The sequence below is a fragment of the Melanaphis sacchari genome, unplaced genomic scaffold (genome assembly GCF_002803265.2).
Source record: "Melanaphis sacchari strain LSU unplaced genomic scaffold, SCAv2.0 Contig85_pilon_pilon, whole genome shotgun sequence".
In the NCBI taxonomy this organism is placed as follows: domain Eukaryota; kingdom Metazoa; phylum Arthropoda; class Insecta; order Hemiptera; family Aphididae; genus Melanaphis; species Melanaphis sacchari.
In genome coordinates, this window is record NW_020271605.1 from 662,206 (window position 1) to 673,848 (window position 11,643).

The 11,643-nt window shown below is 25.4% G+C and overlaps 2 protein-coding genes across 4 annotated transcripts; one reads left to right on the forward strand and one right to left on the reverse strand.

The window, feature by feature from the left end:
* Window positions 1-2,208: 2,208 nt before the first annotated feature.
* Window positions 2,209-3,817, forward strand: LOC112602252 (probable N-acetyltransferase san). The gene is made up of 4 exons (XM_025350225.1): window positions 2,209-2,331; window positions 3,081-3,217; window positions 3,285-3,468; window positions 3,536-3,817. Exons 1-4 carry the CDS (start codon window positions 2,324-2,326, stop codon window positions 3,723-3,725), a joined length of 519 nt encoding a protein of 172 aa, XP_025206010.1. The 5' UTR covers window positions 2,209-2,323; the 3' UTR covers window positions 3,726-3,817.
* A 539-nt stretch (window positions 3,818-4,356) lies between these two features.
* On the reverse strand, window positions 4,357-10,902 carry LOC112602253 (hormone-sensitive lipase). Of its 3 annotated transcripts, none has more exons than XM_025350226.1 (12): window positions 10,539-10,902; window positions 8,822-9,201; window positions 8,565-8,751; window positions 7,794-7,908; window positions 7,627-7,734; window positions 7,355-7,545; window positions 7,020-7,299; window positions 6,707-6,895; window positions 6,317-6,638; window positions 5,324-5,465; window positions 4,582-4,707; window positions 4,425-4,517 (listed from the first exon to the last, which is right to left on the reverse strand). In XM_025350226.1, the coding sequence occupies exons 2-12, from the start codon at window positions 9,163-9,165 to the stop codon at window positions 4,431-4,433; spliced, it is 2,091 nt and encodes a 696-aa protein (XP_025206011.1). In that variant the 5' UTR covers window positions 9,166-9,201; window positions 10,539-10,902; the 3' UTR covers window positions 4,425-4,430. The 3 variants fall into 3 exon arrangements, with proteins under 3 accessions (XP_025206013.1, XP_025206011.1, XP_025206012.1); XM_025350227.1 differs by lacking the exon at window positions 10,539-10,902 and adding an exon at window positions 9,843-9,941; XM_025350228.1 differs by lacking the exon at window positions 10,539-10,902 and having other exon boundaries at window positions 4,357-4,517; window positions 8,822-9,165.
* Between the last annotated feature and the right edge of the window lie 741 nt (window positions 10,903-11,643).

The following is an 11,643-nucleotide window of genomic DNA, read 5'->3' on the forward strand; positions in this document are numbered from 1 at the left end:
AGTCTGCCACTACTACTAATGTATTTGTTGTGATTGGTTGATCTGAAACGAATATATAAACGAGGATAGCGAATAATATGCTGCTCTAGAAAACTTATATTTCTAATACTTGTCATGACAGAGGGGTATTGTATTTGAAAGGTTCCTTCAATCCGATATGATTTAATAAGTAAATAGAATATTGGAGGATAAAATGCTTTTAGTTTATGTAGGAGACCCTCGTGTCATACTCTATCGAACGCTTGTGAGATATCTAAGAATGTTTATGTGAAAATAAATTTTTATTTTTGAGGGAGTAAGGATATTACGTCCCTACACTGTACATTTGATGGATCGTCGAATGTGAAGAACAAAAACCAAACTGATAGTTTGGCAAAACTTTTTTGTCAGCAATGATGGGTAGAAATGTAGAATACGTTGAATCAGTGGCCCGCGTTCAATTATTAGTTTTTCTAGTATTTTTGCAATGAAGAGAAGAAGACTTATTAGTCTGTAGGATGAGATTAAATCAAGTGGCTTATTTGGTTTTTAGATCATGATAATTCCACAATAGTGGAAAATAAGGCAGTCTAATAATTAGATTGTAAATATATGAGCTTTATATTGTGAAAAGTATTTTGATTTGTAATTATAACTACAAAAATACTTACTACGAATTTTACGAATTGTGAGTGTGTTAAAACTCAGTCATCTTAACTTGTATCAGTTAAATCATCTACTAAATATGAATGGTGTGATAAAGAAAGGAGAGAGAATCAGTGGCATACCTTCATATTTTTTCTGGGTAGGCTTGTTAGTTTAATGAAAGAATTTACTAATAAATATTTTTATTGAATAAAAAATTAACATCATAATACTATATATTATACATATATACGCATATTTAATGTATGTATTTTAAATTGTTAAATACATACAAAATGTATAAATTCTTAATTTTAAAAACTAACTTCCAAAACTTAGAAATAATAATAATAATAATAAAAATATTACGAGTATAATGACATAAATTTGACACGGCTTCGGCGGATGTTGTTGATCAGAAGACTGCGGACAGCCGATTACGTGTCTTGCGGAATTGGCGGTAGACACTCTCGACCAAAATTTGGTGTAAATAAAAAACTATTCGAAAAGAGGAAAAAAAAGAAACGAATACCTGTGATTACGGTAAAGAATTGGTACCGTTTATTTTCGGTAAAACACGGTTAACAAATAACGTATATGGGTCAAAAGAAAAAAACAATCAAAACTGTGCCCGGAGCAATAGACAGTACCGTTGACGTGGTCTATAAAAAAGTAACGAGAGCCGGGGACTCGTCTAGTGCAATTTGTTTTCCTGTCCTGCCTAGGCCTTTACAATTTACAGCGTTGGCGGGTGAGTTGACAATATCGCGACTTTACTCGTAGTGGTGGTGGTGATATATAATTTATAACGTATCCATTATCCAGTAGAGTTGATTCAAGAATATAAATGTATCTGCTTGGATAGTTGGATCACCTAATACATTATGTCGGATGTCGATTAACTGCATTGATTGGTTATAGAACCGCAACATTCAAAATAAAACAAGTCTGAATTGAAAAAAAAAAAACGTGTAATCGACCGATTTGTAGAATCGATTAAAAACCGTTTTTACAATATAATAATTTTATTATTTAAATTTTTTATATACATATGGTCATATAGACGACACATTCAATACGATATGAAACTTTTAATTTTGAAGAAAAATGCGTAAGCTCTATCAGGTACTGGTTACACCACTTGAGAGAAGAACCTACACTAAATACAAGCAAATAAATATTAAATACTTCCCTATTTTTTTTTATGTTTAATAATAATTTTTTTAATTTTGTTATTTTTGCTGTTTGTCCTGGATTTGCTTGATGAAATTATAGTAATCCTACACATTGTCAGCTAAAGAAGTAATACCATAGAATGTAATAATGAGTGAGCGTAAAATTGAATAGTAATTTTACGGAGGATTATTTATTCGAAAAAATATATCTTGAATTAATTATTTTTTCGATTAAACATTTGCTTCTGCCTTCAATGCCAAGTAATTTAATCTATATATTTTTGAAACAAATGATTTTTGGGAATAAAAGACCATTGGAACAAATATTTTATGAAACTACTAATAAATCCCAAGGGTGGTGCTACTGTTTATCTTTAGCGTTATCATTTAAAAATGTATTATCAAAGAATAACTATTTTAGAATTTTAGATTTTAATAGTCAAACCACGACTGTTCAGACAATTTCCACTTTCCAGTGTTCAGTGGAATTATAAAATATTTATTGGAATTATACCAAAACCATCATGACGAGGTAAACAATTTAATGTTATATTTGGTTTTGTACGTAAAAATTTCACCTTTTTTAATTATTAATATTTAAAGTTATTCAATGTGTGTTTTAAGTTAGAACATAATTATTATTATTTTTTTTTATTATTTAATTGGATATCTTTAAATTACAAAAAAAATCAAAAAAAAACTACTAACAAGTATAAAAATAATTTGTTATAATGATTGAATTAGGAAAAAAACCTTTTTTTGTTTCTTATGATTTGATAATAGAACATAAATTCTGTAATAGATATATTGATAATATTTTTTTTTTTATTTTAACTAATAAGAGCATTCCTTAATATTTTATGTATAATAGTTAATTTAATCTAACTGATTATAACATTTGATTTTTAAAAGTGTTTCTTTGAGCAGGCAAATATCTGTTATTTTATTACTCTAAATACTTTTTATAAATTGTTGATTGATGATAACTTACCAATATCCATACATTTTGATGATGCCATTATAAGGAAATGTTTGTTGAAGATAATTTTTTACCAATTTACCTGTTTCTGCTCTGTTCATTATATATGACTCAGTTTGGTTAAAAAATAATAATTTGTTTTATGTAACTTAACTATGAATATGTTCTGCTAGTTTTCCATTAAAATATTTACTGCATTCATATCATTGTTAAATAGTTAACATTTATAAAATTGTTAAATCTATTACAACCTATTTCTTTGATTATTTGAATAAAGTTTAACTATGTGATTAATTTTATAGAGCCAAGTTGGAATTGGGCGAAATTACTCATCATAATATTAAGCAACTTAAACGATTAAATACTGTGGTTTTTCCTGTTTCATATAATGAGAAGTTCTATAAAGATGTCCTAGAAGCTGGCGAATTAGCTAAATTAGGTATATATCTTATTTAATTTCTATTACTTGTTGCTATCTGTTTATATATTTTTGTGTGTACATTTAGCGTACTATAATGACATTGTGGTCGGAGCTGTATGTTGTCGAATAGACCAAGAAGTTGGTCGTCGACTTTATATAATGACTTTAGGGTGCTTATCACAATATAGAAGACTTGGTATAGGAAGTATGATGGTTGAACATGTCTTAAATTATGTTGAAAGTGATGGTACATTTGATAGTGTTTACTTGTAAGTATATTTAGTATAGGTAATAAATTTTAAGATTGTATTTTGAAATTTTTTTAATTTTTTTTAGACATGTTCAATTGAATAATGACAGTGCCATAAAGTTTTACAAAAAATTTGGATTTGAGATAGTTGAAACTAAAGAGCATTATTATAAGAGAATAGAACCAGCAGATGCTTATGTGCTGGAAAAACGTCTACGGCCTAAAACTATAAATGGGAAAAATGATCATCATTCAAATAACATCAAAAAAGATTAAACACCGACTAGATTTCTTAATTGTTTATTGTATTAATACATTATAATAATAGAACATATACTGTAAATATATATACAGTATAAAAAACACAAAATATTGTATTGTTATTTAAATACTTTTGAGATAGTCTCAAGACTAGTTTTTTATGGTATCTTAAGAGGATACCACATTCTTGTATGTTGTCTCAATAAAATAGTGAATTAACCGAAATTCTAAAGTAAAGTTATTATGTGTTTACATGTGAGTTCCTTAAGTTGTTTAAGCTTTTAAACAAATCATAAATATATAAAATATTTACAATTTAAAAATTCTTATAGCTAGATTAAAACTTTTTAATATTGTATAAAACTCACAAAAAATGACAAATAATAACTTTACCTTTAAGTTTGATAAGTTAATTCACTCTTATTAAAGGATACTGCACAAAATTGGAACTGTTGAATACAAATTTGCTATATTGTATATTCATAAGACGGAGATGACATTTGTGGGCGGATATGGCATCCTCTTCTTTTAAATGACAGCATTATAGTATTATATACTAATCAATACTTAATATAATTAATACACACAACAAAATATTATAATTTAATATTTTAACTTCATGGTTTTAAATATTTTACACCATGAAAGTAACCTAAAAATAAAAATTTGGAACACATGTTTAATTTACAAAAATAGTTAAAATGAAATTCAAAAACATTATCAACATTCACATAATTCAATTTCTTTAAACAAATTTGCGATACGTTGAGCACACAATATTGATCCTTCATGCGCTTCTTTACAGGTCTATTAAAAAATACAAACACAATAAGTAGGTAATATATTAAAGCATTAAATATTAAAAAATTACAATAGCCAAATTTAAAAAACCATGAGGTAATCCATTTAGAATATCCATATTCACTTTTTTTCCGAGTTCTTTTAATCGTTTAGCAAACATAACACAATCATCTAAACATGGATCCATATGTACTGTCTGAAATAGATTTAAAATATACAATATAAATTAATTTAAGTTTTTGATTTTTAAATGTTAGATCTTATAATGGCCTAATAATAATGATAATAAATAATCATAGAAAATTAGTTCTATTTATAAGTATATTATTATAACATAATATGTACTTTATATTTTAATAATAAAAAGTAGACTATTTTAAAACTAATAATTTATTAGATAATATAAAATTATTCCTATACTAAGCTGATAATTATTGAATTAGTAATTTACTAATTTTTGTAAATATATAATATTAAAGAATCTAATAATAATTAGTTTAACTGATTGAACAATTTTAATATAGCAAATTATGCTTTGAAATAGGTATATTGTTATAATTTTAATAAATACCTAATTAAATTATTATTTTATAAAAAGTTACATTAGCTATTTTATATATATTTTTAGATGAATTTTCAAGAACTAAAAATATAGTTTTATGGATAGATCATAAATAATTAAAATACTTTATATTTTTTAAAAAGCAAAATACATAATTTTTATTCGTTCAATAAAATGTATCCCAAAACTTGAGTATAATACCAATAAGTATTACTTTAACAATTTATGATCATTAAACATGATATCATACCACAATATGAACAGGTGGTAGCTGTTTAAAAATATCATCATTTGCAAAATAGGGTGATAAAAATGGATCTTCTGGTAACATTGGTAAATCTATTGGTAATGGTGTTTCTTCTATTACTTCATTCAATGCATCTTCACTGTCACTAAACCCAAAACAGTAAAATATAATTTTAATAAAAAATAATAAGTAATTGTTTTGTTTCTTAAGAAGAATATAAATTTAACTATTATAGAAGAAATAATTATAAAATAGGTAATTAATAGAATTGACATGTTAATGTTTATGCAATGTTACTTTTATTTTTTCTGGCGTTCTGAAACTTATGAGCGGAAAATATTTTCAGGGATTCTTATTCTAATTATATTTTTATTTAGAATTTTTTAATAAATTTTAAATAAGTTTTTTACAGTTTATTTTAAGTTTTCAAAAATAATTGTAACATTTATTGTTATAATCTAAACCAGTGTTTCTTAAAATGTGTTCCGTGGAACTCCAAGGTTTCATGAAGTTCAAGTAATTTTTTTCAAAATGTTCAAGAAAATTACTTTAAAATATCTAACTAAAAATTAATAGTAGCTAGTCTACTGTACAGTTACTCCTTTTCACGTTGTTTTCGTTTCGTCTAATTGCAACTGTGGTCTTGTTATCGTGTTTATTATAATTGTCTAGAGCTAATGTTAATTTTTATATCACTTTTTTTTAATACGGCAAATTTTGTTATACGACTTCTGGCCACCCTGGTACATACTGCATAAAATGCCATATTTTTACTTTTTAGTATGGGTAATGCTCAATCAAAATTATTAAGTTATTTAATAGAAAAAGTTAAAATTTTGAAACAATTAAAAAATATCTTATCTTTCATAATTATATAATGGTTGCATTTATTGGGTTACTATTTAAAATAATTGCAAAGGTTAGAGTTTTTAAAGCTAATTTACTAATAATATATATCTTTGAATTATAAATAAACAAAAGGTTTTATTATATTACCTAATATCTTCTTCAGCTGTCCCTCCAGTCAGTGTAATGAATGTAGTAGTAATAGCAGAACTTATATTTTCTGCCGTTTCTGTCAACATCGTAGAAAATCGTCTGGATTGTCTTCGTTCATGTGCAGCCATAATAACTTCTTCAACTGGAGTTATTTCAGATTGACTATCATCATTGGTGTTTTGTATTAACTCTAGAGCTTCTTCGCTAGATTCAATGTTTTCTACAAATTCTTCATTTGTACCATCTTTAGGTTTTGCAATATTTTTCAATTTATACTCATATAAACTATCTTGGTAGATATCAGGAGAACAAGCATAGGCTATAATACACATGGAAATATTTATAAAAGCATAAAAATTAAGAATAAAACAGTAAACTAATAATCACCCTTTAAACAGTTAGTCATAAAACCTAGAGGTATGAGTGGATCTATTAAACTCAAAAATCTTGCAGGTGTTGGAGACCAAGCAATTGCACAAGGGAAATATGCTAAAAATAAGCTATCAGGTATCCTGAAACCCATTTCTATGCATTTTAATGCTACACAAGCACTTAAATTTCCTCCAGCAGAATCACCTGATTTAAAATTAAAACAAATTATTTTACTTTAATCAAATGCACTTTGTATTTCAAATTTGTTACTAAATTTATCAATTTATTGTAAAATGTATGTTTTAATCAATTGTTATTTTATTTTTACCTGCCATTATAACACGTTTAGCAGTAGAACCCAAGTAAGCTGCATTACTTAATGCCCAAATGTAAGCAAATAATAGTTCTTCCATAGCTCTAGGGTATGGTGCTCTCGGGGCTAAAGAATAATCAATAGACAATATGGGAATGTCTAGACGTACTGCCCAATCTCTTAAATATGATTCGTGAGAACTCGAACTTTGAGATACAAAACCACCACCATGACAATGTATGATAAGATTTTCACATGGTTCTGGTAGTATCCCGCTACCAGGATTTTCTGCCAACTAATAGCTATTAATATATCAATAAAATAATTTAAAATATTAAAATATTCTTTACCATGCCTTCACGCTTAGTTTTTGCAATTAATCGAGCATTTAAGGAAGCTGGTCCAATATGACATAAAGGAGGCTGGATTTCAAACATTTTTCCATCTGGTTTCAAGTATAAAAATGGTTTACTAGGAATTGCTATTAGCCGATTTATTGCAACTGCAGGAGAAACTAGGTTTGGTAAACTTTTTAATAGTTCTAAAATCAGAAGTAACATATCGGAAATTATTTTAATGTAAGAACTTTAATTTTTGTGATAAATTATTTAAAATAAATTACCAGTTTCACCAAGGAATAAAAATGCTTTGTAAAACTCTATTGAAGAATACTGAATGACATTAACAATTCTACGAGCTCTCAATTCCGGATTTAACATATATTTGCTACCTATATATATTATATAAATTATAAAATATAATCCAATATACTCAATTTAAAAAACTTACAATTCCATGCAGTATTAGCCCTAGCTAACATTCCATTTTCATTATAGTATACTTCACTAAAAGCAGCCATCATTATAGCAATAGTTTTCAAAGCAGGCTGTAGTGACTCATTAAACTTAATAAACACCATAATATCATAAAATTAATTCAAGCATTTAAATTAGTTTTAAATGTATTAGTTACATGTATGAAATTTAATACATTTTTAATTCATCATAATTTTTAAGGACAAAATAATATTTTTTTCCAAAAATTATAGATTTTTTTAACTTTTTTAGGTACATGAAATAACTTTTTAATCTATATGTAAAAATCAGCCAATGAATAAATAATTTATGTATGTCTTTCTGAGATTAAAGCAGTGAATAGAAAAACAAACAAATAAAGTATAATCTTCTTCCATACAATTATACAACTATAATTATCACTTTATTAGTAAATTATTTAATTTATTTAAAGTGCCAAACATTCAATAGGAAGGTAGTGTCAGATTAATGAAGAATTAATTATTTTCAAAAGAAGAATAGATTGTAAATTATGTGATATTTAATATGTATTCTATGTATGTGTTGACAATACTTTTTAATATAAATAATCAAAACATAAAAAGATTTTTTTTTAATAAGATATGAATAATAAAATCACATCAAGTAATTCAATTTGGGTTCTAGATAAAAATTTGTGGACAAAGAACATAGACGAGTTAATTATATTAATTATAAAAGTTAAAAATGCAAATAAATTCATATTTTTAATACTTAAAACATTTACTTGGAAAGCCAAACAGCGTCCATAAAAAGGGCATAGTTTAGATGGTTCAATTTTCATCATGAGTTCTAATGCTGCGGTATCATTTCCAGCAAATAACATGCCTGGTTCACTCCAACCAATTAAAAGACATAAGTTTTCTAAGCACAATACCAATGCACTCATTACTTGATTACATGATTCGATTTCTCTGTAAAAATATTTTCATTCATTGTAATATTAATTAAATTAAACATTATATAATATGGTGAGGTACATACTTTGCATAAAATGTTTTACGGAAGAAAAATGAATCACGATTGGCAGTCATTTGATTGCAAATTTTAATGCAATGAGCAATAAATAAATTAACAACAGTAACATAACTTCGATATCCATTGCCAGGTACAGATGGATCAAAATCATACAAATGATAGACATTACGCAATTTATCAACCAATGGTTTTATGTTACAAATATTTTCAAACAACTGTTCAAAAGAATTGGCTATGGCAATTGAACCATTTCTTTCATTATTAGTAAAAAAAATAACATTTTCTTTACATAAGTCTTTAAGTTTGTCATATGATGATGAACTATCATCTATTTCCACCAATGTTGCCATAATAATAATATTAATGAACTTTCACACACAACACACCTACATTAAATAAGATTAATATTATGTGTATTTGTAAATAAAAACATAAAATTTAAAATATAATAGCTAATTAGAAGTTTTAAGTGACTGACTTTTAATAGAAAGGGACATACTATATAGAGACATTTGATACAAACTTATGAGAGTTGTTTGCCTTTTCTGTTACTAATGGTGATATTATTGTTTATTGTTAAAACTTTTTTTCTATTTATAAGCCCAGGTTTCTATTAAAATCAATATAAGTTTATACATAAGCGTAGTTTAAAAATCCATTAATTGTTCTATAATAGGTTAATGTCCATATGTCAATAAACTCTTTTCCCTTTAATTTGATATAAAAGTATTTATGTTTAAATTTAGTGTGACTAAAAGACAAATAAAAGAATATAAATAATAAATAAATAATTTAAATCCTTTAAAGTAAAATTCATATAATACATATTTTATTATGTTAATATTTAAACAAGGCAATAAATAATGGAGCTTAAAACGAAAAATTAAAAAGAACTGTTAGGATAAACAACTTTATAAAATTATTTTTGGTGTAGAAATATATATATTATAACAGCATGTCATCTTTTTAAAAAAAAGTATTATTTTACAAGCTATGAATATACATATATATATTTCATTATACTTACAAAAAAAGTGAAGAATAATGCAAATAAAAATTGTTTATATATACATTTTATTTGTCAGGCTTAACATTGTAAACCTAGCGAAAAATGTATATTATGGGTATTTGATGTGTTGTTTTAAATAGTTATGAATATTCATAACAAATATTAATATGAAAAAAATATTTCAACAATTAAATATTAAAAATTGATTTTTATGATACTTGGTATATTATTATTAAATTAATAATTGAAGCTACAAGAACTACATTTTATTTTATACTTAACTAGTATGTATACTATTCAAAACATTTAAAGAACATAAACATTATGAATCCTAAAGCGTATATTAAAATTTTAAGTTGTACGATAATAAGATTTTCATCAAGAAGCTTATGAAATACCGAGTATTATAATTGCAGTTATTAAATTTCTACATTAGTATTACATACAGTAATATAAATGTCATTGATAAAAAAATTAATTATAACTTTAAAATGTCCTTCAGTTTCAACATAGTTAATTAAACTAGATTCATAAAACGTAGCCAAACAACATAATATTGTGGATTGTATAGAAACAAATAAAGAAGATTTGTATTTATTTAAATTCTTAAAACACACAAATACAATTTATTAACTGAAGTTAACAACTTAATGGATTTTATAGTCTACACACTGCACTCTACAGTCATATTGCAAAATTTGAGAACAAAATTACTGAATGTATCACGTGTCGTTACACCATCAAGCGACGGACGTTCGCTGCCTAGAGCCCATTCAATGTAGCACAACAATACAACGAATCCGCAATTGGCATCCCCAACAGTTATTCTACACTAAGTGTACATCAAAAAATGATTTAGTTATTCGGCATTTAATATTTATTATTTACTCGTCGCTGTTTTGAATTGTTCAGTCTATCATTACATTCGTGTAGCGTTATCTTTTTATCGACCAACGAGTAATGAGCATAAAAAATAAAAATAAAAGTGGTAAAAACTAAAGATTATTGGCAATCAACCACGGTCTATGTTGATAACAATTATTATGTTTATTTTCAACCTTGGTATTGAAACCAATTAGATTTTTACTTATTCACCACCAGACCACAGATTTAATAATAATATATAGATAATCAAAATAGTGGAATAATGAGTAGAATAATTATTAATTAATAATAATAACAAAACATCAAAACGTGAACTATTGTACGGTCAACGGAGGTATGGCACATGAACATTGACTAACATCATGAGTTAAAATCTTCTTACTTAATTTTATCTAAATTCATATCACAAAATCATAGACTTAAACTGTATGTTTATGTTGTATATATATATATATATATATGCATATAGAATTGTAATTTATAAAATCATAATTAAAAAACATATAAAATAATGTAGTATAAATTTAGTTAAGCATCCATGCATTTTTTTACCAAATGGATGTAGTTTTTTACGCAGTAAATGACAGATTCATCTGAATCAGGCGATCAAAATTTTTGAGTTACCTATACAACTTTAAAATTAGCGTAAATTATAAATATTAGTTTGTTATGTGTAATATCTCTACATTCCACATTCATTATTGTTAGTGGTAATGTGTGCTTAATATATACTTAATATTAAAAATTCTCTCAACTGTGTCCCAGTATTTTTTTTTTGCACTTTTTAAATTTTAAAACATTTTGATTAATGAATATCAATAGCTATTATGTCTGAAAGTAACGAGTTCTAAAAATTTATAATTGATGGTTGAATTTTTAAGAATTAATTAATAATTTTATTCATTACTTTTTTTATTTACTAAACACGAGATTA

What these genes read in the sequence shown, in the direction of transcription:
- LOC112602253 (XM_025350228.1), bottom strand. Translation starts at nt 9,165, where the DNA reads ATGGCAACATTGGTGGAAATAGATGATAGTTCATCATCATATGACAAA. An exon ending in TATGACTAACTGTTTAAAGG is followed by an intron (nt 6,639 to 6,706) that starts GTGATTATTAGT and finishes TGTGTATTATAG; the next exon opens with CCTATGCTTGTTCTCCTGAT. An exon ending in ACAGCTGAAGAAGATATTAG is followed by an intron (nt 5,466 to 6,316) that starts GTAATATAATAA and finishes TTTTGGGTTTAG; the next exon opens with TGACAGTGAAGATGCATTGA.
- LOC112602252 (XM_025350225.1), top strand. An exon ending in TGGCGAATTAGCTAAATTAG is followed by an intron (nt 3,218 to 3,284) that starts GTATATATCTTA and finishes GTGTACATTTAG; the next exon opens with CGTACTATAATGACATTGTG. An exon ending in ACATTTGATAGTGTTTACTT is followed by an intron (nt 3,469 to 3,535) that starts GTAAGTATATTT and finishes AATTTTTTTTAG; the next exon opens with ACATGTTCAATTGAATAATG.